At 47.1% G+C, this 27,049-nt stretch overlaps 1 protein-coding gene across 1 annotated transcript in view; it reads right to left on the bottom strand.

Annotated features, from left to right (window-relative positions):
- Positions 1-1,150: 1,150 nt before the first annotated feature.
- The window catches only part of NAV1 (neuron navigator 1), a 336,027-nt gene continuing 310,128 nt past the window's right edge, over positions 1,151-27,049 (bottom strand). The window contains exons 12-32 of the mRNA XM_015424681.1: positions 26,694-26,842; positions 25,253-25,423; positions 24,353-24,405; positions 23,794-23,871; positions 22,832-22,915; positions 21,174-21,285; positions 20,061-20,182; positions 19,170-19,178; positions 15,442-15,638; positions 14,131-14,293; positions 13,354-13,528; positions 12,760-12,857; positions 12,513-12,608; positions 11,271-11,430; positions 10,474-10,709; positions 10,010-10,161; positions 8,942-9,013; positions 8,477-8,673; positions 5,960-6,078; positions 5,457-5,654; positions 1,151-1,923 (exon numbers count right to left, since the gene is read on the bottom strand). Coding sequence (XP_015280167.1) covers positions 1,831-1,923; positions 5,457-5,654; positions 5,960-6,078; positions 8,477-8,673; positions 8,942-9,013; positions 10,010-10,161; positions 10,474-10,709; positions 11,271-11,430; positions 12,513-12,608; positions 12,760-12,857; positions 13,354-13,528; positions 14,131-14,293; positions 15,442-15,638; positions 19,170-19,178; positions 20,061-20,182; positions 21,174-21,285; positions 22,832-22,915; positions 23,794-23,871; positions 24,353-24,405; positions 25,253-25,423; positions 26,694-26,842 — 2,734 coding nt within the window. The 3' untranslated portion in view covers positions 1,151-1,830. The remainder of the gene's footprint in view (positions 1,924-5,456; positions 5,655-5,959; positions 6,079-8,476; positions 8,674-8,941; positions 9,014-10,009; positions 10,162-10,473; positions 10,710-11,270; positions 11,431-12,512; positions 12,609-12,759; positions 12,858-13,353; positions 13,529-14,130; positions 14,294-15,441; positions 15,639-19,169; positions 19,179-20,060; positions 20,183-21,173; positions 21,286-22,831; positions 22,916-23,793; positions 23,872-24,352; positions 24,406-25,252; positions 25,424-26,693; positions 26,843-27,049) is intronic.

Below are 27,049 nucleotides of genomic sequence, written 5' to 3'. Positions count from 1 at the left end.
TATGGGGTGAGCTGGTGGTTTACTGCCCCTCTCTTGCTCCACTGATCCTCTCTTCCAGTTAAAAGTGGCCTTCCAGGAAAGCTGATTGCTAACCAGAGCAGTATAGAATAAGGTACTCATGAAATGTGTTATGAACCTACCTAACCACTGATAGGTACACCGAATACTTCTGATGCCTCCCTACCCTGGCAGAAATTCCACTGAAATTCACTTGAGGGAAAAGTTCCAACCTGCGGCCTAAAGCCTGAGGCATGGCAATGTCACTCGTTTAATCCAAATAGCCATCAAAGTACAGGAAATAGGTCTGACTTCTGTGTATGTGCTAAGATAGCTGAGACCACCAGGGCCAGGAGGAATGAGAATCAGCTAGGCTGGTTTGGGAAGCCCCTCCAGTGATGGCTCCATCTCCAGAAAAGCAAGCAAGTGGTAACTGAGATTCAATGATGTTTAAAGACAGGGCTACGTTTTCACTCAGCCTGACCACAGTCTGCAGTTAGATAAGATAGACACTAACAGCACTCTCTCCCGCTTGCCAGTATGAGCAGCAAAGACACTGAACTGAGGAAAGAAGACTCACAAGCAGGTAAGGTGGAGCTGAGAAACACATCTGGCTTTGGTGACTCAAGACACGTGACGGTGCAGCTGTCTAAGGGGAACCACAACAAAATGCTCTCTCCTTTGCCCAGTTTACAGGCTTCTTGTGCTTTTAAAGGATGGAATGACAAGGAGTGAGGGCAGGAGGAGGGAACCCAGGCCAGCAAATTGTGCATCGCTTGTTAAGTTGTGCTGCTGAGTCAAGCCTGTGTGCATTGTGAGGCAAGCTGCAAGGACCCACAAGGCCGATTTGGTTACTGGAGGCCATCCAGTCAGCACCAGTTTGAGTTGGGAGGGACTGCAGTGATGGAACTGACAAAGTGGCAGAACAAGAATGGGAGATGAACTGAACAAAACACACAATGCAACAAAGTGGCTCCTCCCCGTGCAGCACATGCCAGGCTGTAAAAATAACAACAACGACAACAATGACAACAACAACAACAACTCCTTGAACCAAAGAGTGAACAGAATGGCCCAAGCTTAGCCCAAATAAAGATAAAAGGAAAAACAAAACAAAACAGATTTTATTCGGAATCTGAATGTAAAAGGACCATCATGCAGATTAAATAAGGAGGGCACAAAGACAGGATTAACAGTCCTAGGCCTTTGCCTATGTTTGTGTTGGTAGGACCGCGTGAGGGGGAAGCACCCAGAGAGCACCAGCAGTTGCTTTGCTGCAGCAGAAACATCTTCTGCTCCGATGCTTACAGGTTCCTTTTCTAGGCTTCTGTTTGCCTTATTTTAAGGATCCTCCTTGTAGGGAACCCCGAACTTTGCTGCTGCTCTGCCCGCCGGCATTGCTCTGCAATTAATGCAGTGGCCAGTTGTGGGGAGTTCTCAAGCGTCTGTGCCCCGCATAGGAACTCTGATGAGGTGCAACCTGGATCTGTGGGATTTATTCATTCTTCCTGCACCCCTCCCCCCCCCAGTCACACTACAAAGCCAAGTGGTTTGTGAGAGGCACAAAGCCTATGAATAAAAACTGGCATGCTCCTACCACCATAGTCATGTGGGGGAGGGGAGGGCAGCCAGTATCTTTCAGAGGAGGAGCTAGCCGCCTCTCTCCTTGTCCATCTGCACAGACTGCAGAGCAAGAAAACAGGCTCCTCCCTGCCCTCTGTGGTTTCTCTTCCAGGCCACGGATTCCAGATACAAAAAACAAAGAAGAACGAGGAGCATAAGCGGCCGAGACCAGCTCACTCCGATCGCTGTTCCAGCCTGATCCAGTCCTCTTTAGAGAGCAGATTGCACGTTTGGATCCAGGGTTTCTCTGTCTGGAGACTCAATGTAGTTGGCTGCTTCCTGGAGCTTCAGCAACATTGCCATCTGCATGGGATAAGACAGGTAAGTAAGAAGTTGCAGTACTTCCAGCTGTCTTTCTATATACACAAGATGTTATGGGTGTCCTTCAGCCTGTAGAGCTTGAAAGCCAGATGCCACATACCTGGTGGTCAAAGCATCACCTGACAGAAAGAAGGGAAAGGTTATTGGGAATTAGGCTCCCAGACAGTTGAGACAAGGAGCAACACAATGATTCTGCTCAGAGTCTGTTTATTATTTGCATTCTGAAGAAGACTTGCAGTGCCATCCTAAGCAGTCAATGGGCTTAGAAGGGTATGACTCTGCTCAGGATGGCACTGCAAATGCCCTGGCCAAGGCAGCAATAAAGCTTTTAGATCCTGTGGAACAAGAAATAGCTCAATGTGGGGTAAAGGATCTAGCAAACCCACACACCTGCTCTGGTAGTATCTTCTTCGAGTCCTCAGGTAAGGAGGGAGGGGAGTTAAGTCACCATTTTATTCCCTCTCCTTCTCCTGGGAGTTCTTGGTGTGTGCAAGGTGGATATCCCCCTGCCATGGCTGGTCCCAGCCTAAGCTGCACATGATTCCTGGTTCTCTGCCAGGCCCGTGAGATATTTGGGGCTCTGTCACCCAGTGGTCATTGCCTTGATTGCCTGGCAACATTGCCACGCCTTCCCTCTGTCATCGTCTCTCAGCTGCTGAGTGAGGCACAGTCCAGCATCATGTCGTTGCCCTGACAACTGCAACAGCAGCATCTTCCTGTCTGTTGCCTGGCTGCTCAATTGTGTTGGCACTGGGATGTATCTTGTGACTGCTCTAATAGAGAAATCTCAGGCACAATTTATATACAGTTCTGCAACACGGAATCTTATTATTTATCACTTCCAGCTACATTCAAAGACTTAAGCTTTGTTTACAGGTACAGTCTTGTCTCAATCATGAACATTGTGGGCTGACTTGAGTAAGGTAGAATTTCAAAGGGATAAAATAACACGCACAGGAAGTTGCCTAACTCAGCTCAATCAGACGGAAGAGGGATTTCTTCTCTGATGGGTCACACTTAGAACATTGGGTTCTTCTGAGTTACAGCAGGCTACATGGGAGGCCAGATCTACTGCCACTGGAAACAACAGAGACATTTATTCCCATGAGCAGACCCACCCTGGCTTCTTTAGAAATCCTAGGAAATACTGGTCCCATTAATTCTAGTGGCAGTAGACCTGGCCTTCCATGTACCCAACTATTAGTCAACATCAGGTGCTATGTGGGGCTTCTAGTCCCTTTACATTTTACAGGCATGGGGGATGCCGACTAACATCTGTTTGGTGTGGCCAACATCCTCTGTCTCCCTCCTTCCCTGCTGCCTTGGGGGGGGGGGAATCTGAAAAAAAAAGGTTCCCAATTTTTGGGACCCCAATGTAAGTACCTGGGGGGGGGGATCCTGAAACAGTTATAAGGTTCTAGAAACGTTGGGATAATGAAAATACTTTCCCCTAAATCTGGACCCAAAATTAAAATGAAGATTTTTGCAGTGTACAATTAAATTAAAATTAATTTTTTGATGTTTGTTCCAAGTGCCCTTCCTTGAAGGGGTTGCCTAACAGCAGCTTTTCTGTCTGTTGGGATTTACAAAGAACTAAATGCTGCTATCTGCTTCTACCCTCCATCCCATAATGTCCATAGTTCTATCAGGGAAGCCAAGACAATCCCATCTAGCCATCCAAGTGGCTTGTATGTGGAGCCTGCAACATAATACTTTGTTCTACACTCTTATGCCACCTTGTGGCTACAGGCTCTCAGCACTCCATACCACTACTCCGTATACTGAAATGTTAAAGCAAGCTCTTCTCTCTTGCGACGGTGAACACATTTGCTGCTCAGGTCACTGATACATACTATGCAGCAGTGCTGTGTTTCATTCTTGCCCAGGTGAATAGTGAGACACAGACACACTGAAAAGTACTCGCAACAGCTCTTGGCCCTCTTTTGTGCACAAAGCAACTGTTACAACACAATAGAGAGATTAAAGGGTGAGTGACTAAAGCACTCCCAAAGTTCGGGGAGATAAATTTTTGTTATTCCCAGAATTCTGGGAGTGTGTGAGTAACCGGGGACATCCAGAAGGCAGCCATGATTACAGTAATGCAGCCGTTCCACAGGCAGCAGAATGATCCAAAAAACATTGCAGGAGTTGGCTGAAATCTAACACAGCTGGTCAACCCCCGCCCATGGTGGCCTGCAGCATCAACTGTCTTGTAAGGATGACCTACATAATATGCATGGTCTTTCAAGACGAGATGAGGAGAACCATTGCCTCTTTTGTAACATCAGCCATCATTTGCAAAACTCTTCTCAATATACTTGCGCTACTTTTCTTTAACTCCACTAGTTTGCTAAATACTCTCTGAAATAATTAGGCATTACACAGTCACTGCCCAGATACCCTGTAAGCTACAGCTAGGATTCTCTTGCCCTGCTGAGCATTCAATCTGATCATGGCCCTTAGCAGTGCCACCAGCTGGCAAGGCTGGGAAGCTTGTTCAGGGCCTAGGGTTGCCTCAGTGGCTAATTTGGGTTGAACGTCGGGAAACTAATATGGATTCTAATCAACATTCTTCCTCCTCTCCCAACATCTGTGAGACCCAGCAGAAGGGTAGACTCAGGAGTTTACTGTCACTGGGTTGTGGAGTCAGGATTGCATGGGTCTCATTCCTGGAGTTGGGTGGAAGGACCCGATGCAGGTTTCTTGACCAGGAGTCCTCAAAACCTGGAGGTAGCCCTGGTTGTCCCAAAAAGCTTTAAGCTTCAAACACACACATGTATGCATTTAGTTGACCGTTATGAATTAAACACTTTAGTACCAAGTCTGACTACTGGGGCTTTAGAATGAACATGGAAAGCTAGTTGCAAGGGACATATTTACATGTATATTAAATTCGCTGTAATATCTGAGCTGAGTTCATAAGAACATAAGAGACGCCAATGTTGGATGAGGCCAAAGGCCCATCCAGTCCAACACTCTGTGTCACACAGTGACCAGAAATACCAGGTGCCATCAGGAGGTCCACCAGTGGGGCCCGGACATTAGAAGCCCTCCCACTGTTGACCCCCCCCAAGCACCAAGAAGACAGAGCATCACTTGCCCCAGAGCCCCTATCTGTACCTTGTGGCTAATAGCCACTGATGGACCTCTGCTCCATATGCTTATTTAATTCCCTTTTGAAGTCGTTCCTCCTGTCTCCAGGGATGAAGTTTGCAGACACTGGCAACCTCTCCCAGGATGCCTGACTGGCTGAACCCCTTTCTCACAGGCACCCAATCTATTGACAACCTCTTCTCTCAATGGGGTTCTGCCCTGTAACAGATGTGCTGGCTACAACTGTTGTCATAAAGGAATGCTTGGCAAGGTATGATGCTGCAAAGATAAGCTGGACCATGCATCCAACCAGCTCCTCCCCCTCCCCCCACTTTATTCCCTCAACAATTGCTCAATCATCCAGAAGATCTTTTCCTGTGTGCAGAAGATTTAGCTCTCCCTCTGTAACTGGAATGACATACCAAAGGGTCGGATTCCAGAGAATTTGGTGTTGTATCCTTGCCGCTTCGCTCCTCTGGGGGTGAGACAGTGCTGTGTGGCCCCACACTAGGTGGGGGAAGATGATAGAGCTTCGACTGGTCTTGTTGGGCCGATGGCCACGGCAATGTGTCTCGCACCCACTCCACAGGGTCTTCCCAGGCAGCTTTCTGTCCATGCACCTGTAATGAGGATAAGCGAAAATGAATAACAACATTTACCAGAGCCCGGCTGGTGTTGACAAGATCATTCAGATTGTGCAGTGGCCAATCATCCCATCCCTCTACAAGGGACAGAGTGGAAGCTGTGAGCAAATTCATGAGTCAGTTAACCTTTAAAGAAAGCAGATTTATTCAGATTTAACTTCCTGCAATTGGCTATTGCTCATTTAGGGCAGCCAATAGGTTGTTTGTAGCCAAGCAATCCATCCAGAAGAATGAGTCCAAGCTACAACCACTGGAGTAAATCTTTAGGTAAGGGGAGATACCTTGATCCCATCCTTTGCTCCCTCCTGAAGATAAGGGATTATGGAATTGTTCCATAAATCGATAAACCAGGTCCGGAAATCTTCTATTCCAATGGGGCACGATAGGAAGAAACAAGGGCCTAGAAGGAGAAGGGAAGAAAATCAGCTATTAAACAGTGTCTAAGAACTAAGGCGGTCCCATACTATGCCATGGTGTCTGTGACTGACAGAGGAGCCAATGTGGTGTATTAAAGTGCTGAAATGGGACCATGAAACCTGCTTCCCTATTATAAGTCATTGTTTAATGGGCCCTGACCTGCATAGCTCAGGCAAGCCCGATCTCATCAGATCTTGGAAGTTAAGCAGGGCCGACCCTGGCAAGTATTTGGATGGGAGACCTCCAAGAAATACCAGGGCCGGGAGGCGGAGGCAGGCTATCAGGCCACTTCTCTGAACATCCTTTGTGCCCTAGTAGGAGTCACCAGAGGGTGCACGCGCACACACACACAAATGGATACTGCCTTGAATTCAGTGGAGAGAAAAAAGCCAGAATACATGTGAAAGATGCTGATCCAGGCACGATTCAGCTTTCAAACAGACGGGCCTTCTGAAGAAAACTGAGGAACCAGCAACCCAGAATACATAACTGCACTAGGGCAAAGATTGGTTTTTGGTATCCAGTGTGCATGAATTGCATCCACTCAGTGTGATTCATATTGTCCCTTCCATCAAAGTTGTCAGTGTGGGCTTCTACCTTGACCTACATGGGGAGGGACCATGGCTCAGTGGCAGAGCATCTGCTTTGCATGCAGAAGGTCCCAGGTTCAATCTCTAGCATCTCCAGTTAAAAGGACCAGCCAGTAGGTGATCTGAAGGACACATGAAGCTTCCTTATATTGAATCAGACCCTTGCTCCACCTAGGTTAACTGTTGCATTTTCTTTTTTCCCCCTCCCTTCACTCGTAGAATGTAAAGGTGTAATATGCTTATGATTCTTTTCTTGTTGTGTAATATGTTGGTTTCTTATAACATTTCTGATTGAACTTTATTTAGAGTTGTAATATGTTCAATAGTATGTTTTAAAAAATTGTTATAAATAAATAATTTCAAAAACGAAAGATCAATATTGTCTACTCAGACTGGTGGCAGCTCTCCAGGGTCTCAGGCAAGGGTCTTTCACATCACCTACTGCTTGGTCCTTTGAAGTGGAGATGCCGGGGATTGAAATTGGGACCTTCTGCATGTCAAGCAGATGCTCTACCACTGAGCCATATCCCCCCCCCAACCTTTGTATGAGACCCTGGAGAGCCGTTGTCAGTCTTTGTAGACAATAATAACACTGGTAGACCAAGGGTCTGATTCAGTATAAGGCAGCTTCATGTGTTCAAGTAATCCCAGTTCAATTAGTGACATTAATTGGGGAGGGGCTGTGGCTCAGTGGCAGAGCATCTGTTTGGTAAGCAGAAGGTCCCAGGTTCAGTCCCCAGCATCTCCAAGTAAAAAGATCAGGTCAGAGGTGATGTGAATGCCCTCTGCCTAAGACCTTAGAGAGTTGCTGCCAGTCAGACTAGATACTACCAAGGGTCTCATTCAGTAGAAGGCAGTTTCATGTGTTCACATGACTCATCGGTCCTTTTGTTGGGGGGAAGCAAATCCTGGATGGCCCTCACTGCAGAAACAACCTCGGTGTATACAAGCCAGACAGCTCCTAAACTGAAGATTTGTATCTGGTTCTTATGATATTTGGGTTTAAGTGAGTTTGTTAACAGGTAACTCACCAAACAGGAAAGTAAGGAGGAATTCAATGGCATTTACGATAGTACATGTGGCCAACCAAATAATTTTTTTTAAAAGCCTAGTCTTAAAATAAGGAAAACTGCTGACATCTGCTAAATCTACCATAGTCCCACTTCATGTTCTTGAGATACCTTTAACAGAAATACTTAAGAGCAATCGGTTGGATACAGAAGAAACCAGGGCTTAATTTGAGACAGGGTTCAGAGTCCTGGGACATGGAAGTACTAATTAAGAATACCACTGGGCACTCACAGCATACGTTTCTCTCATCCCTGACTAGCTCACTGAATTTAAGGACAGGGGATCCTTGCTTCCATGCAGCCTTGAGCCCTGGAACATCTTTTGCAGAAATGAATTAAAGGAGAGAAGGAGAAGAAGAAGAAGAAGAGATTGGATTTATACCCCGCCCTTCACTTGGAGTCTCAGAGTGGCTTACAAACTCCTTTCCCTTCCCCTCCCCACAACAGACACCCTGTGAGGTGGGTGGGGCTGAGAGAACTCTGACACAGCTGTGCCAGAGCTTGTGACTGACTCAAGGTCACATCAGCAGGTGCAAGTGGAGGAGTGGGGAATCAAACCCAGTTCTCCCAGATAAGAGTCCGCGCACTTAACCACTACACCAAACAAGCTGCAACATCAACCAAGCTGCCTATTAGGTTCTCAGATCTTGCCTTGCAAGTTCTTGTCCCAGCCTCCTGCATGATAAAGGTTGCCCCTGATATCAGCTCCAGCCATCCTTACCAATGAGGAAGTCAGAGGTGCTGTGCTTCTCTAAGAAAGTATGCAAGTGGTACCAAAGCTTGGGCACCCAGTCCAGCACGCGCAGCAGCTCTTCCCGGTTGGCATTGACATCACTGTCAGACTCGAGGAGCTTCCGGCGTAGGTAGCGCACCAGGAAGCCGTTGGCAGGCTCCACGTTGTTGGAGAAAGTCAACATTCTGCAGGGCAAGGGCCAGATTAAGAATGGGGAGGAAAGTTGGCACTTGAAGCAAACTATTCTCCCCCAAAAGCTAATACACCACCACACAGAGCAAAGCACGTGTACCCTCTCCCTCTCATCTCCTCCTCTGCCCTGGGACAACAAACACACACTACACAAATCCGTCCCATGGCAGCTTCGCAGTTCTAGAATCTTGGACCTGACAGAGCAGAGGAGGAGATGTGCCATCCCACTGTCCTCAGTGGTTTTAGTATTGCTGCCGTTACCTGAAGCTGAGATGCAGGCCATGGTTTGGAGTCATTTTCACAGGCTGGTTGGTTGTCCCAATGATGTAGGGGCTGGCAGGGGAGAGAAGCAACAGGCTTAGCAGGTGCTGCATTTTTCATTTATTCTCTGCAGGAGCACAGCTAGATGACTTTTCTGTTACACCTCCTCAGTCTCAGCCCAGCAGGATTATTCACTTGGACTCATAACCTTCTTAGGAAAGAGACTCTTGGCTAGCACTAGCAACACTCTTTTATCAATTCCACCATCAGCTCAATTGCTCCTACAGAAAAAAACTGGAGAAAGCGCATGGAGGAAGGAAGTTTCTTGCAAGAAATGCTGCAATAAGCATAAGGAGTCATCTTGGGAGTGCAATAAAAATATTTAGAAAAGTTTGGCACACTTCTTTACGGGGGATAGCATGTCTGAACCTTTATGATATTGTCTGAAGCATCTTTCCTGACCAAAGGATAACACCCACAGCACTGGGGACAAGCCTGTCTCCATCAAAACTCACAAGCAGAGATGCCGATAATGTAGCAAACCATATGTTGACAAATATGCCAGAAGCTGAGTAAAAAGTATGGAGAAGTGCCCACCTAGCAAAACGCGCATGGCCTCACTTGGCTTTGGGTGAGGGACTGTTGTATCTAGTCTACTGAGCAAGATAACAGTGAGCAGTACAATGACAGAGGGGCAGGCAGGCAAGCCGCTTTAGGTCTAGTGCATAATCAGGCCCTCTGTCTGTCTGGCTTCTGAACAGCAACACCACCATTATGCACCAGCCTGTGCAAATTGTTTGCTCATGACACAGAACTGGGAGTAGGGAAACTCTTTAGCTGGGTGCTCAACACAGCAGCAAGATTCAATACGGCTCTTGTCCTTTGCATGGACATCAGGATAGTGATGCAGGCCGGAGGCAACGCTACAGGTATGCCACCACCGGCAACCTCCCATACACACACACACACTGCATAAACTGTCACACCTTTTAACTTAAGAACATCCCTTAGGGATAAGACCACCACCAAGGAACAGGATTGTAATATTATTTTATAGTCTTCTCTTACCATTTGTGGTACTTGCAAGTGAGAGCTCCATTGACAAGCTCGCTGATTGAGCCTGGCTCACTGAGATCATCAAGGAGGATGACCAAGGGCACATCTATCCCTGTTTCCCGATCAATCTGATTGGCCAGATTGGAGAGGTAAAGCTGCAAGTCCTAGTAAAGAGTAATGCAAATGGTCATATGCCAGCACACAGAAAGCACACATGGTCAGTTGTTTAATGCAATAATGCAAAGGCATTAGGAAGGGAGCTCACATAATTGTGAGCTCACAAGACTGGGTGTTGGGGGGAGCACTGAGAATTGAAGGGGCATATTGACAAAGGACTGGAAGGTTTGAGGAAGTTCCTCAGGCTGATATTGCCGGGGAAATTGTGAGTGAGGAATGCTATCAGCAGGACTGTGCTGGAGGGTTAAGAGAAACTTTACTTATATTTGTACAGATATGAAAGGTAGTTAGTCCCAGACCTTGCATGACTGCTGGTGCATGTTGAAGGTGTTGACGATGCCATCTGTGACCTCACGGCCTGAGCGCTCCACCAAGTACTCAGCAAGACGATTGGTCAGGTAGGTCTTGCCAGTTCCACTTGGTCCCGACAGGATGAGGCGCCGGTGCTTGAGTAGGAGGCTTATATAATGCTGCATCATGGGCTTGGGGATAAGGGTCTCAAACACCAGACTGTCCACGCACTTCTCCTTTAGCCCTGTGCAAAAGGATATGATGGTTACAAAACAGGGCCTCCCAACCATGCCAAACCTTGCTGCTGCTAACCATAATGAGGTATTGCCTGCCGTACTAAAATCCCTTTCCTTCACCACAGCAGCACACTTTTTCTTCTATAATAACTACCCCACCCTTTTAATGCTGTGCAGCGTCATCACCTCCTGCCACTGTGCTGAGCCCTCCTTCTTGGGATGGCTTCATCCATTCCCACCCAGCGCCTACTGGCTAACATTTCTGCCTCAGTCTGGAATTCTTTGAGACTTCAGCAGAACTGCCATGTTAAAAGAAGACCATTCCCTGCAGTATCCATCAAGTCTGAAGTGCAGATCTTTCTCTTTAATAATAAAGTGCAGCTCCGGGCTCCACCATCCATTCTGAACTTGCTGCGTTTGCCAAATGTGCTTTCATACTGAGGTGCCCGTTGCCTTTTCCACTTAGATGCAACACACTGCAAAAAGCTTGGAACTGGGCAGAATATAAAGCAGGTGTGGCCAGGAGTACAGCTGTACTGAATAAAAGTTTTCAAAAACTGTTGTACTACCTTTCAATGTCACCGCAATGCTGGTCACACCACGTCGGCAAGGTGGCAGCTCTGGGGGCTCCGTGTCCAAGACCCGCTTGATGTGGCTGATACTGTAGCCATAGACAGACTCCATGCTGAGCCCCAGTGTGGCAGCAGGATCCATCTTGGTGATGTAGTCCTGAGTGGAAGACAGGGAATGACCCAGTTCATGTCAGGCTTCAAAACAAACATGGCACTAGGGCAACAGGAAGTCATTGGTTTACCCACCAGGGCTGCATGATACTTCACTGAGACAGAGAGTGTCTCCCTCTCCCACACTTGGGGGCACCCATCAAAGTTAATGAACAACAGGTTCAGGACAGACAAGAGGAAATAATTTTGTACTCAAGGAATAATTAAATTGTGGAATTCAGTGCTAGAGGACACAGTGAGCACAGATGGGAATTAGATTTCTGGAGGATGGATCCAACAGTGGCTATTAAGCATAGTGACTAAAGGGAACCACCCTGTTCAGAGGCAGCAAACCTCTGAACACCAATGCTAGGAGGCAGCATCAGGGAAGGCCCTGGACATCTGTGTCCTGATTCTTGCCCCTCCCCCCCCCGGGGCAACTGGTTGGCTGCCGTGTGAAACAGAATGATGGACTAGATGGGCCACTGGTCTGATACAGCAAGGCTGTTCTTATGATCTTAAGTAAACTGCTGCTATTGCATCATTTAATACTTAGCATGTGTATTATTTACAGTGTTCAAATAACTTATCAAAATAATGCCTACAACAGTCCTGTAAAGTAAGGCAGCAGTATTATTTTGCAAATCACAGATGGGGAGGCTGAGAGAAAGTTGCTTGCCTAAGGCTTTGTGGATGAAGTGAAATTTGAACTGGTAGTGTCATTTCTCTCTTAGCTGCTGTGCAAGACCATACCAGGAGTTACTTATCCTGTGGGTCTGCTGGACATGGGATGTGCCCCTCCCCCATTTCTTCTTGTATGCCTTCTGAAAGGACATTCTTGACAATTCAGTACATCAGACTTTAGGTTAATCCTTTTTGCCTTTTCAGAACGTGCCCCCTCCCCCCGTCAGTATCACTATTCAAAATGTCCAGTCCAACTCTCCCCCCCCCCCCGCAACTTCATGAGTGAGAATTTGAACAGGGCATAATTGTGTGGTGTTAGAGGACTAGTCACCCAGTATCTCAGAGTTTTCAAATAAAACTTCTGAACGGGACAGAACAGCCAAAAAGCTGCCATTAGCCTCTCACCTTGAAGACCTGGCAGACAGCTTCATCCAGCATTTTCCAGTCCAGTTTCCCATTCACTTTACTGCTGCCCAGATAGAACTCCTGCTGTTTCAGGTCCTGAATACCAAAGGGAGACAGAAATGTGACCAGGAACTACGGCTACCAGATCATGGCTACAGGAATAAGTAAGCAGAGTCCTCAAGCTCTGCAGCAGCTGAGATGCACAAGTATTGCACCTGTTCCCCCCCCTCCTTTCACTAGTGCTTACCCCTTTGATGATATGCTGAGGTGGCATGCGCACTACAATTCGCAATGTCACCTCATCCTTCTGGGTACCAGCAGTGATGCCATCCATTGGTGACAGCTCTGGGGAAGGAAAAGTACAATTGGATATGTGTATTCTGAACACAAGCAGGCCTCATTAATCTGGGATGGTGTTGCTGGGAATCCCTGCATGCCGACAGATAAACCTCATTAATGTGCTACCCTAAGAGTGTATGGCGCCTCAACTGCTGCCTTCGTGCCTTCTTCACAGCCTGGGACATCACAGTTTAGGACAGTTTTTTCCAATCCATCTTCTTTCTTCATCTCCTTTCAGTTTCTGTGCAGCCCCTCTTCTCCTGCCCTTCCTCACCCCTTGTGGGTTCTCCCTCTGAGACACCATAAAGCTCTCAACATGGTAATGGACTGTGTACTCACAGAATAACAGAGGAAGAATATACCCAAATGTCATCTAGCCCAGTTCTCCAAAGCAAGGGATCTGCATGCTAATTCCCTTCCCCCCTTTCCAGGCCACATGGTCTATCCTTGGTGAAGCTCCCCCTCCCGCCCCAGAATTATTTACCTCTAAAAAAAACCATACCTGTATCAGTCAGGCTGGGACTGAAAGGATGAGCCAGCTGGAGACCCAGAGAGCGCCTTGGGGATGAGGAGGCAATTGAGCCCAGGATGTGGCTCGGGATGGAGCCTGGCACAGAGGATGGCCCAGGGACCACCTTCAGCCGGTCATTCTCTGCTTTCAACAGATCCACCTCCAGCTGTAGAGAAGGTACAGAGCAGAGGTAGGAGTGAGACATCTGAAACCTTTATGGATCCCAGCTCCCTTAAAAAAAAAAAGGAGCATGTAAGCCCTTGGCATGGCAACCAAACCCTAAAAGGCAGAGTCCTTTCTGAGAACGGGACATTACAAAATGTCTTCTGCAATCCACCCCAGTCCCAGGCTGCCTTTCCTACAGTGACTCTGAGTGAGGCAGTTCTAGTTTGTTAATGCTGGGCACGGATGTCAAAGTCTGAGCAGTGAAAGCCAAACTACAGAAAAAGGAGCAGAGGTATTTTGCAGACCAGTGTCCTTAATCTCAAAATGCTGCCTAACGAAAGGAGGAGCTCCAGAATCCACGGTCTTAATCCTGCCATCTCCTCCAACATTGTGAGGGGTAATTTGTCACAGTGACTTTTTTTTTTGCACTGCCACGTATGTTTAGAAGGTGCAAGAAAGTGAGAGGAGTACATTGGATGTCCCATGAAGAGTTCTGTGAAGCTCAAAAGCTCATTCTTTCTTACCCCCAAACATTCACATGGCCCAACTGGGCTCTTCATCTGCACCAGGAGCAGTACTAACCCAGCAGCACACAGGACCCACCTGCATGTTGTGCATCGTTTCACGCAGCTGATCCAGCTGATGGGCAGAATTTAGAGCTTCCAATCGGATGTCAGTCAATTTCATTTCCTTCTCCCACAGCTCTGAACGCAGCTCTGAGACCTCCTTTTTCTCGGGTTCCTCCTCTTCATTGGTCTGGAACAGCCTGCCAAGGGATTTAAGTGAGTTCAGCCATGATTAGAAATGGGTGCAGGAATGCTAGCCTAAGTTTGACTCTTTGTGGACCAAAGTGGAAAGTCAAGGTATAAACTGGGTATCTGTGCACTTGAGTCCAAACCTCTCAGACATAAACCTTCCCTCAGTGCCATGGCCTCCTGGCAGCATCTGAAATCATTCCAAATACAGCTCTAAAAGGTACTCATTCAGCCACCTTCAGCTACATTCTGAAGGCGTGAGCAGTGACTCATGGAAGCTCATACCCCTGCCACATAGTGTGTCAGTCTTTAAGGTGCTACTGGGCTCTTGCTCTTTTCTACTGCTACAGACAGACTAACACGGCCACCCTGGTCAGTCCTCTCCCCTGCACTACCTCTTAACAATCACATAACCCCAGGTTGAACAGCAGGTTGGATCCTGCAAGCTTTTTTTGCTCAGTCTTGCCCAAATCCCCTCCCTACGTTAACCCCCATCCCCACATGGTTTTTGTCCACACAGGTCCCACAATCACTAGCATAACCTTTTTTGTGGTCAAAGGGGACCCTCTCCTTCCTTTTACACCAGCAGAAAACTGTGTTGGATCCAACAAAATATCTGGATCCAAGCCGACTCACTGATCTAGATCCCAAACTTTATGGGTCAGAGGGAAAGGGACCTGACTGCATCTGAGCTGGGACTGGTGTAAAAATACAACAGGTCTAACCGAGAGAACCTCACCGAGTCATTCATTCATTATTTATTTAATTTATATCCTGCCCTCCCTGCCAGGGCAGGCTCAGGGCGGCTTACACAGAATATATAAAACTGCTAAAACAAAAATTTATTACCATTGTTCTTATTGTTATTAAGTTTGCAACCCATTTTATAGTGCAACATGCATTACAATGTTTACTTCATCCTCTCTTAATAATGTCAGGTGGTTCACTATCAGTATTTTACTGATGGGAGAACGTGAGACTGCTAGACAGATCCATTTCAAACCCCTTCCCTTACAGCCATCCTGGCTGGCTTTGGTGGTGGATGGGGGTGGGAAGACAGGCAGGATGATCCCTAGCAGATGAAGATCTGCCATGTCTCAGCCTACTCATTGAGGTATCCCTGTCTTCACTCCACAGAGAGTAGGAGGGCAGGACTCACTCAGTGTTATCAATGCCAACAGAAGAAGAGTTGGAGGATTTGATGGAGGGAGAGGCAGTCTCTGTGGATCCATGCTGCAGCTTAGGGGATGATGGTGCTGAAGAGTCAGGGGTGGCAATCTCCTCTATGTCGGAGTAAGAGGAGGCAGATTTGGGGCCCTTCTTGATGCTGAAAGCCTTGTTGAAGGAGCTCCTCAACTGAAGGGGAAAATGGAGATGCAGGAAAAGGTTGAAAAGCCCCTCCAGAATTCATTCCAAGAAAACAGAGGAAGAGTTAACCAGGTCATAGAGGGCATCTGTGCCTTCTAAACACCTCATTACACTGCACACTGTAACCAGTTTGTACCACGTTTGTCTGAATACTCAGCAGACCAGATGTTCTTCTGACCTGCTTCTCACTCCCATCTCTTCAAAGTGCAAATCCCATCCCTCCCTTTGGGCCAACAAGTACCTCTCATGCTAGCAGTCCTCCAACTCCAGAGAGCCACCCTTTTAAACCTTTAACTTGCAGTCTTCAATGCCCATATGAGTCACCATTCCACTAATACGCATGCACTGACAGAGGTGGAAAAGTCCACCCTCTGAGCACTTTTAAAGCAATCATTTGAAGGTGCAAGCACATGAAGGTGATCAAAGTGTTAAAGGACAAATTGTGGTAAGCGCATCTTAATTATGCTCCCCAAGAAAACAAGCAATGTATCTAGAGTGCTCAGCATAAGAATCAGCAGCAGTACTGGTTTGTTTTCAAGCTTGCCATTTTCTACAGCTTGGGCACTGAGATTCCAGGGAGTAAACTGTCAAACCCCCAAACCTAGTCCCAAGAGGAAATGCCTCAGAGATCAAGGCAGCTCCTAGCAAGCAAGGTGATGGCATTACATTGCTGTACCCTGGAGAAGAACCAGGCAGGTGTCTCAGGGCTAGTAACCATAAATCTGAGCCAGCTGGGGAAGAAGAACTTTTCAATGCTTAAAATACTGGAGTATATACTGAACATAAGCAACTGAGCATAATCAGCAGTAACAAAGAAAGTGGAGGTAAGCGATCGATTGGAGTTTGGGGAAGAAACATGTGGATCAGATTTCATCACTTTTGTATGTGAATTGTAAAAGCTCCTCCTCTATCTGCTGTGGGAAGAAGCAAAAGGCAGCTTAGTACCCTGAGACTTGGCCTTATCCAAAAATGCAGCATAGTTCTTTAATTACAAAAGTTAACAAGCCATTGGCCAGCTGAGTCTATTCATTAAAGTGTCACCTCAGCTATGTGTGGAAGATGAAACGGGGTATTACAAGTGTACATTCTTCTGAACTTTACAAGATAAAGGGAGTGATGACAGGTCTTTAACAAAGGGGTAACTGTCACTTAGCTATACCAATCACCACCATTCCTTGATGCAAATTAGATATTTCAGGAGTAAGCGAGTCTCATGGTGAAAAAGGCAAACTCTCTCTTTTCCTCACAGCTACAGCCATGCCTGGGAAATGCACTGGGGGGGGGGGAACTTGGTGTGCCACAAGAGCTCACAAACTGTTTGTATGTGACAGACATGAATCTACACTTTTCAGAGTTTTATCAAACTCTGGGCAGTGGCAGATGGGGCTGAGAGAAGGGAGAGCTCCCCAAATCCTTTAATCTCTGACCAGAGCACAAGGAATACTGAGGCGAGTGCTATGTCACTGCGGGGTGTTGCATTTAGAAGTTGCATCTGTGTTGCCACAGGTTCCAGGCATCAGGGAGTAACTAAGAAAAGCATATGACTGATAGCTGTGTGTAGGGTTGTTCTATACAAATCTGTAAGAATATGTCTTTTCCAATGTCAAGAAATATACCAGGTCCACTCATGCAGCTGCCTTCCCACACATTTTAATGTTTGCTATAGCAGAGGGCAGAAAATATTCTCTGTTGACGTTGATTAGGCCCTGAATATTTGCTGATTCTTCCAGCTATGACCAGGAGCTTTCCTGTCCTGTTGGGAGTTCTGCAGCACTTGGGATCTCTATGTGAGTGAATCAACCTTGGTTACAGTGACCTAGTTCCACTCATACATCCAGAGGTCAGCAGTGTTAGCCTAAGTAGTCACACCATTCTGAACCCACTGACTTCAATGGACTTAGAAGGGCGTAACTCTTACGTAGGACTGCACTGTGTATCTCTTGGGGACCCCATATATTGTACAGGCTGGTGACATCTACATAGAGAATAGCAGGATGTTCTCTGCCTCCACGGAGCACATATCAAGCAGGGATGCTCAGGTTTGCTGAGATTTCTGAGTGGATTATTCATTTTGCACTTGAAGGCTTGGCTGCTGAGACAGTGGAGAGGAGCTCTTCCTCTCCTACTATTTAATGGATCGAACCAACATCACAGAAAGGGAGCAAGCCTAACAATGTTATGTGCTTTGCTCTTGAGGGGAATAATTAATGTGTGATCTCATCCATGCTCAGGCAGAGCATGCAACATGCACGCACGCAAGCACACATACACACACACGCATGTGCACACTGACATAAAAAGGCATAATTCCATACATGTATTGACAGTAGCAGGGAAGAACTGCCACTGTGATCAGTAGTGGCACAACTGGAATTAAGGGGGGGTGTTACTGTCTCCCCCCACCACATGCCAGTTGAGAACACAAGAGGCCAGGGGACTGGAGCTGTGTGGTGATATGCCTTTGCATTTTGCGCCATTTGCTGGGATCTGCATTGTACATGTGGGAAGCCAGTCTTCTTCCCCTTCCTGCAGTCTGGCCTGCAGAACTCTGGGGCAGCATCAAACCCTTTCCAGAGATTCCAGACCCAGGCAGAATCGTGCTGACAGTAGCCCATTAAAGCAGGTACCCACCAGATTTGTCATTGCACACCCTTGGCCTATGACATCTACAGAAAGAATGGCAGGCTGCTCTGGCACCAAAATGCATGGCACCAAAGTGGGGGCATTCTGTACTTCACTGAATTTTATTGCCTGAGTCACTGAAGGGGAGCCTGTTCCAGACAGATGTGAGAACCAAGAGATCCAAGCAAAGCTTAGCCACCTTGCAGAGAGTGGCCCTCACAAGGAGTGCATTATAACACAAACCTTCCCTTCAGCACATGTTTCTGAATATGGATGATTCCCTAGAGGAAAAGAGAAACCTGCCCAAGACTTGCAAAATAGCTGAGCATTCCCTGCTCTGGATCAAGGGATACATTGTCAGTTCATCTCATGATGTCCTTATCCCTTGACAATTACTGTGTGTGTGAGAGAGAGGACAAGACATAAGGCCTGCATTTACCAAACACATTTTGAAAGAATACTTTGGGAAAAAAACATAATGATGCTCTGTGACAAAACCTTTCCACTTCACTTCTGGTGCTCAGGCTGGAAAGCCTCACCAGTAACTTGCAGTAGAGGAAGGTATTATGCCCCATGATGAAAAATGTCTCTGTCTCAGTAGTAGTGCAAAAAAACCCATGCTTGGAGCCCCCTTTTTCCTTGGACTTTGTACACCTCAAGGAGAGCCGTGGCAGCTCAAAGGGTGGGTGCAAAGCCATGTTGACAACAGACGTGAAACTTTCCCCCACCCACCCTCCCTCCAGCACCAGTGCAATGGCCCCTTGCTGAGCAGTTCGGCAGAGCAGGTTAAAGAGCAAATGGGATGGTTAGTTTCACGAGTGCTGTGCTGTCCCAACACAATGGAGTGACACAGGGAAAGGGCTGGTGAAGAGGGGAACAGGGAAATTCCAAGCTTACCTCATACACCTGGAAAAAAATGGGGTTGGGATCAGCATTGAAGGAAGAAAGGGGGGAAGAAAAAAATACAGCAAGACTTAATCATGCGTTCAGCTCAGATCCCTGCCTGTAAAAAGCTGGGGAGCTCAAGGCAGCCTGTCAAAACCAGGGCAGTCTCCTGTTCCTTCCTTCCTAAGGGGATGGGCCTGCCTGCTGTGCCGGGAGACAGGTATGAGTGACCCTCTGTCCTCCTTTCTGCGCAACAGGGAAAGGCAGGCTTACACAAGGACAGCCTATATAGGAAAATCAGGGGCAAGTCTGCTGGATAAGAAACAACTTGTCACGGCAAAAATACTGTGTTGCAACAATCATTGTTGAAGTCCAAGTCTTTACTATAATGATTTCATAGGCACAATACGATTTTCTCAACATGTCTCTGGTAAAGTTACTCTTTCCAAGAATACTTTTTAGAAACTGTACACTTTTCTGCTTTCCTTCCTAGCTCTAAACAGGCATCGGGCCGAGGTACCAGCCACCATAAGGATTTTTTTTAAAAAATATAATAAACACTTGGAGTTTTCAGCAATTATTGCACCCTTGTTAAATTAGCATCCCTGTTTCATCCTAAACCTGGGTTGGTGCCTTGATTAAGGCAGCAAAGCCTGGTGGATTGATGGCAATCATTGAATACGGAATCTAGCCTGGGAACTGGTACAGACTCTCATCCACAGAAATGCAGATGCAAACTAGGCTCTTAGCAAAGGAGTGTGATCAAGGCAGTCACCAGGACTACCTAGTGTCTGGCCAGTGTCCCAGAGCCTCCTAGTTGCAATTGCACTAGTTACAAGATGCACAACAGGGCTTCATCCCCATGGCTACTTCCCTCTGACTTCCCGCCCATCCTTTACCTACCCAGCTTTTCTTCTTCTTCTTCTTGGCATCTGCATCCTTGCCACTGCCAATGCTAGAATGGCTGGTGATGCTGTTCAGGCTGGAGATGCTGTCTGATGAGTTCTGCCTCTTGATCCGCAGTTCTGGAGAGAGAGAAAAGGAAGGATGCACTTAGAAGCCACAGGTAAACTAAGGTGGTCTTGCAGACATTGAGCCGATCAGCTCCCAGCTCTCTACCACCAGCATGGCTTGTACACTCCTTCCCTGCACCACAGACAGCCTCCTTTCCCCCCTCTCATTCATTCAATATAACCCACAGAAAAGCTAGAATTCTGCCTGAAAGAAATTGCATTCCTTCACAAATCATAGTAAGGCAGGGCTTGCAGAAGTCAACAGAAACAGAGAAGGGGGCACAAGGGTGAAATAAAGGGAGAGGGACAAAGTCTGAGGAACCACAGGCAAAGATAGCAAGCTGTGCCCACATTCAAAATTAATACAGAGTTGGTCAATCTTTTGCCCCGCATGGAGCAGATTCATTCAGCCTTCTTAAGAAACAACCAGTGGGTAATTCTTCTCATTCACACACCCTGTCTATAGTACTTTGAAATACCATAATTTCCCCACTCCCACTGGGGCAGAAACTCTCCCCATGCCATGCTAGAACACAGGGGGAGAGCTATAATGGTTGGAAACTATATCCACTGCACTGCATTTTTACAGCACAACACTAACATTGCATGTTTTAAATCTTCTTTCTGTCTCTAAAGCTAAAGGCTCCAATTTTAGAAGGAAGATGAAGAAGGCCTTCACTGTGGCACTATGACAAATGAGCATGAGGTGTTCTCCATTTCTCTCCCATTCCTACAGCTGTGAGTCTGAAAAGAGCAAGCAAGCTAGATGTTTAGCAGATACAGTGCAGATCTGTATAAGACTGCACATACTGTTGCCTCCCTTTGAGCCTTAAAAGGCCAGTAGAAAAGTGCATTGCAGCTGGTTGCAATTAAAGTGAGTTCCATCTCAGCACTAAGCAGAAAACAATCCCTAACTTCTCTTCCTAAAAGGACCCGGAATCTTGGTTTCAGTGTCCACCATTCAGGGCCACAAGAGGGATGTGCCCTCAAATCTGCCCTTCACCTTTGGGCGTGATATCAGTTCCATTCAGGGCGCCCTGGATAACAGCCTGGGCTTCTGAGTTCTTCTTCTTCAAGAAATCAATGGTTTCTCGCAGGTCCACCAGCTCAGTGTCCTGGAAGGTGAAATGGAAGTGAAGAATATCTTAGGTTTTATTGTCTTAGTTGTAAATATTTCTTACGGAAATGAAACAAGAGTATGTTAAGTTTAGCACTTCAGGAACACAGAGGATGCATTCAAGTTGTCCCATTACTAAATTCCAGTAAAACCACAAAGGCACTTAAGAAGAGAGGTCTGATCTTTTTCAGAGACCAATAATTGAACATATAATAAGAGAATATAAACCAGATAAGATATTTTTACAATGGTCTTGTTGCACTTATATCCTGTGATGCTGGCTGCATTACATTAGTTTAATTTTTTTAAAAAAAAAAAATTATACACACACTAGTAGCAAAGCTCGTTGTAAAAGGAATACAACAAGCGCTATCAAGATCTCGGCCTCGCCCTCCTCCTTTGCTGCATTCTTGTCTATGGCGCCGTTCCTTGTCCGCACGCAGCCCGCCCTGCCACCTGCAGCTGTGCGCAGGCAATGCCGACTGGTGCGGCAGCGGCATAGTCAGCCTCGGCCTCCTTACCCTGAGGCTGCCAGAGTGTGGGGCCTGTCCGTTGCCTCACAGCACACTGAGGGCAAGAGGCTGGGCACCACTTCTATGCGCTCACCACCTGGCTGGCTCCTTGCACCCTGGCGTGGCCGACGACGACCGCTGCGGCGCCACCATGTTTGGCCTCGGCATCCGAAGCCTCCACCCGCCGGAGTGTCAGAGGACAGCCCTCACCAGAGGCACCCATGTGGAACTCTCTGTGGCTGGGGAAGTGGCAGTGGGTGAAAGTCGACCATCCCACATCAGTCTGCCTTGTCTCTGGCAGGCTCAACTTTCAGACTTGTCTCCCTGTGACACTGAAGGCTCTCCATCTCCCTCCTTCCCTGGCTGCTTTCCCTCACTAAAAGCGCAAGCCTTAATTGGTTAATGCTTCTGGCTTTCCATTGCTGTGGGAGCTGTTTGTGGCCTGGAACTGAGAGGATCCATCCCGTTTGCCGGCTCCCGCCAGACTGAGCCCGAGACACTGGCCGCCGGCTCTGTGGGTGGGACTGAGGCAATGCAGCGAGGCAATGCAGCCAGGGGATTGGCACACCTCCTGAGTGACAGATCAGGGAACCAATTGATTTGGGAGCGTGTGAAACGTTCAGGAAAGAGTCAACCCAAAACAGAATTTTATATATATATATATGTGTGTGTGTGTGTGTATAAATAAATAAAGAAAGAAAATAATAAAGAAGTTGCGTTCATCTCCCTCTGCTCACACTGCCTGTAAATCAGTGGGCAAGAGCAACCACATTGCAACTTAATCTGAAGAGGCATCAACTTTTATGTAGCCAACAAGGTGAGTCAGTGCTATGTGGGGAAACGTTTCTGTGTTTTCAACAGTTTGGAAGACAAGGATCACTCAGCTATATGCAGAAGCATAGCAGATGACAGATGCTCCTCACTGCTTCCCTTAGTGCCCAGACTCCTAATGGGAAGTCATTCACTCTCCTGCTATCAGAAACTGAACACGGCCTTAAAGAGGGCATGATTCCCAGTGCTGTCCTCACTTACTTTTTCTTCTGCAGTTTCTGCAAGATGTCGGAGGCGGGATGTCATGTTCACCAAGCTCTGTTCAAAGGCTGCTACTAAGTTAGCCTGGAAAGAGAAAAGAAAACTCATATCCGAGCACCTGCAAGCATTATACAATATTGCACTTGGGACCGATCAAAGATTACTGCCCATTGACAGAAGTTATTTGGTAAGACACCAATGGCTGGAAGGCTCTAAAACCCCAGAGTGCTCTGCTTTTACCCTATTGTCCCAACTTGATTTAATCTAATGTTGGTTTTTGCCCTGTATATGGTTTTAGGAGACGTCAGAGATCCTTTGTTCTATTCCCTTTCAAATGTTGGATTAGTGCCTCTAGCCACAGATATTTAGATATGTCAGCAAGCCAAATGGTCACAAGTGTGTGCAAAGATTTCTGCCTGCTGTGCTGTGGAACAGATGTTTGGTGCTGGAATAACAAGGACCCCATTTCCCAAAAATTAGGAAAAATTGCACTAGCTAAGCAATGAATAGTCACTAGAGGGTGCTCCTGCTCCAAGTGGAATATCAATGTCAGTCATTGCCCCATTTTCTATGGAATTTCCTGTGATTCTACAGCCAGACAGTCAAGGGCAGATCAGAACTCTGAATTATGTGGCCAGCATGAGTGTGCCGTGCACAGATTCTGGTTTCCTAGTGCTGTGTCAGAATCCTGGCATCCACGTGTCATGGAATAAATTATCTAGTGATCTGTGTTCCAGAATGCAAGCTTGCAAACTGGAGGAATAACATCTGACAAAGTGTTCTGAACAAGCTCTCTTCCCATGGCACTTATTTCACTTTCATTCTACACTTGTCCTGGCCTTCCACTCTTTGTAATTACTAGTGAATGCAGAACAACTATTAGTATGGAATTTGACATGCCTTTGAACTCCGCCAGAGCACAGAAGCATTTATGTCAACACTTATGAAACAGGGTGACTCACGTTGGCGGAGAGCTGGGACGTCAGTGTGGCCACCTTCTCTTGGGATGACTCTAGTTCACGGCGCAGTTTACGGATTTGCTAGAGGAGAAAGAAAGAATGGAGAATAAGGGAGCGCTACAGCCCTTTGCTCTCCACCAATGGTCAAGAGCAGCACAGCAGTGGGGAAGAAAGAGAGGATCTTACTGTACCTCGGACTGCATCCTCTCCTCAGCCTGGCAGGAGGTGACGGGGCAGAGGAGAGACAGAGAGGCAGGCGGTTAGGGTGTCAGAAGCAGAGACGGGGCAACACAGGTGAGCAAAGGCAACACAGATGAACTGCCATGCGCACTGCAACCTTTCCAGACCCCGCAGCACCCTCCTCATGGCCAAACTGTGAAACGCACTAGACTGCACCCCCAGCTCCAAGAGCCACGTGTCACAATGAAGCCATGCATTTTGTTCATGCCATCCCACTTGAGAAGACTGCAGGAGAAGATAACCCTGGGAAAGCCTGCTAAGAATACAGCACAAAGAAAGCCGAGGGTGGGAGACAATGACTGATGAAGGGAATACAGCTTACTGAGGAGTAAGTGGAGGAAGCACTGGACGCCAGGGACAGCACGGATCCATGAACTGCAATAGACAGAGAGAGACACACATGTCACGGGGCATCTTCTGGCCATGGAAGGGGGTGCGACTGGTCACAAAGAGGCCTGGGAACATCGGTACACATGGGGGGTTGGGATGGGGAAACCCAGAGGTCAGGTGAGTGCCAAGGGGTGGGATGACAACACCAAGAGCATCCTGGGATTAATGTTGTACTCTCCAAATGGCTAAAGCAGGGAATCTGGAGGGTAATAGAACATTCATTCAGTCTTGGAAGAAGCTGCTGAGGTGTCTTTGCCCGTGAAATGTCAACTGTGGCACTTCCAATAGCACTTTCAACCTGGAGGGTCATCTGTCCAGATAACTTCAGAGTCAGTGAGAAAAGGGTTCTCCAGGATAATAGTATAACTCCTCAGCCTGCCCTTTTACTGTCAAATCTAGTTTGAATGCTTCCTTAAAGTGCTTCAAATAATTTGTAATGTGCTATAAACATTCAGCATGAATGTAACCCCTCTGCCCCTACAAAAGGAGAACAGGATGGCAACAAAACTGGAAGCCGACTCTGACCTATGAGACGCTAGCCCTGTGCATTGAGCAGGATGCCAGTTAAGACCAGGTGGTGGTTGTGTACGAGGGAAAACAAAGGAACTGGCTCTGCAGGATCAGACTTCTGATCTCCAACTCCACTGCATAATTTTGCTGCCTTATGACAAGAAGCACTGACAGCAAAGTTCACTGGTTATCAGCCAAGACATCCCGCACTCTTGAGAAGATCCAATTGGCTGAACCGGTTGCAACTGTATTCCCTCTCCTCCATCTCCAATACTGCTGAGGAGGAGATTTGGATCCTTAAAGCTGGGTGCAGGATTCTCACCATCATCCACAGGGTCACGGAAGGAGCCCGAACGGATCATGCCTTTGGGCCGGTCTGCCAGGGAGAGGGTGCTACCCATGGGGGAGGCGTTGTATAGCTCGAAGGTAGAGTCGTGGGTAGGGATGCTGTTAGAGCGGGTGATCCTTGGGGTGTTGGCTGCTGTGGGACTCACTGCAGGAGAAGGGGGCAGAGGAGGAGAGGTTTGTCAAAGCAGCTCAAAGTCAAGGATGGATTCAAGGAAACTGAACACATTACCCAAGGGATTCTAGTGCACTACATGTAGGAATAGAAGAAACAGGGCTTAGACCACTAAGTGCACATCATTCTTTGCATAACAACCTCAGCCAGCAATTCTGTAAGCATCACTTTCACCAATCCACAACTGGTTGCTGGGAACAGTAAAAAATTAAGCCATCAGAACTTGCCCCTCACACACTCTCACAGATGCACTCTCACAGATGTTCCTGGTTTAGCTGCAGTCCTCTTTACTGCAGGATAAATCAGGAGTAAATCCTCTGTACCACCAAAAGGTGGCTCCTCCGGAAAGCTCTAAAGTCTTGGAAGCAAGGGAGATGTGCAATCCCTGAACCTGTCTGGACAAACTTGAAGAAGTTCTCAGACTGGAATGAACTATATTTTAGGCAAAATTCTGTTATATGTTTCCAGATAAGCCCCCCCCCCAATCTTTTACTCGCAAATTATATGATCTATGATCAGACATTAAATTCCGGGGATGGGAGATAAACTCTCCCTTTTCCCCCCTTTCGCTTGTTACTATTTTCTGCCCAGAGACGGCCATATCTGAACATATGAAGGCTGCCTTATATCAAGTTTAATCATTGGTCCATCTAGCTCACAGTGCAACTCTGTGTTGTTACTCCATCCTAAGATCATTAAACCAAATGGGCCCAAATTGAAATAACTCTGAATAGGACTGCACTGTCGGACTTGTCTGGCTCTCATTGGCAGCAGCTATCTAGGGTCTCAGGCCGAGGCACTTCCTGGCCCTGGAAATGCCAGGGACTAAACCTGGAACCTTCTGCATGTAAAACAGATGCTCGGTCAGTGAGCCATGGCCCCTCCCCACAAGGGTCAAGGAGTGTTCCATCTCTCCATAGCATCCTATGGCTGGAAAGTGACATTACCAAAATGTGGTTCAGCCATTCCATCAAGAACAGCAGGAGCAATGCGCACTCTTGGTTCAGTGTTTCACTTTATGTTCCAGCTCTCCGTATTTATAGAAAGCTCCTTTATCATCTCAGGGACTCCTTAAGAGGTTTCTTTACTTTAAACTTTGTCAGTGTGAGTGCTGTTTCAGAAAAGCACCATTTAAAGGGCTGGATGGCAGTAAATAAAAATGGCCAATGGCTTAATTATACTTAATACAGGACCTGCCTCAAGAGCTTCCTTTTGAAGGATAGCAGAGAGAACAGGTACTAACCGATATTGGTCAGTGGTGCCTTCCCAACCAATGACATGGAAAGAGGGGGTGGGGAGGGCAGATCGGATTGGTCATCTGATTCCTGCAGCCCTCCAATCGTGTGGGAGTGCCGTCTCTCCTTGCCATCCTCTTGGGACTGGATTTGATACCTGTCAAAAACAAAGGACATGTGAGAATACAGACAGGTTGTATGCTGAAAAGAGAGAATCATAAAGGCCCTGTGGAGGGCAGTGCTTAACCAGTCACTTCTTCTGACCAGGTGTTGTCACCAGCAAGATTTGACTTCTGACACTATCACAATCTTTGAACCAACCAATTTTGCAATCAAAACCTTATACCCATAGGAGCTCCTAAGA

This window comes from Gekko japonicus, unplaced genomic scaffold (genome assembly GCF_001447785.1).
Source record: "Gekko japonicus isolate JY-2015 unplaced genomic scaffold, Gekko_japonicus_V1.1 scaffold640, whole genome shotgun sequence".
Taxonomy (NCBI): domain Eukaryota; kingdom Metazoa; phylum Chordata; class Lepidosauria; order Squamata; family Gekkonidae; genus Gekko; species Gekko japonicus.
This window is presented reverse-complemented; position numbering and strand designations above follow the sequence as displayed.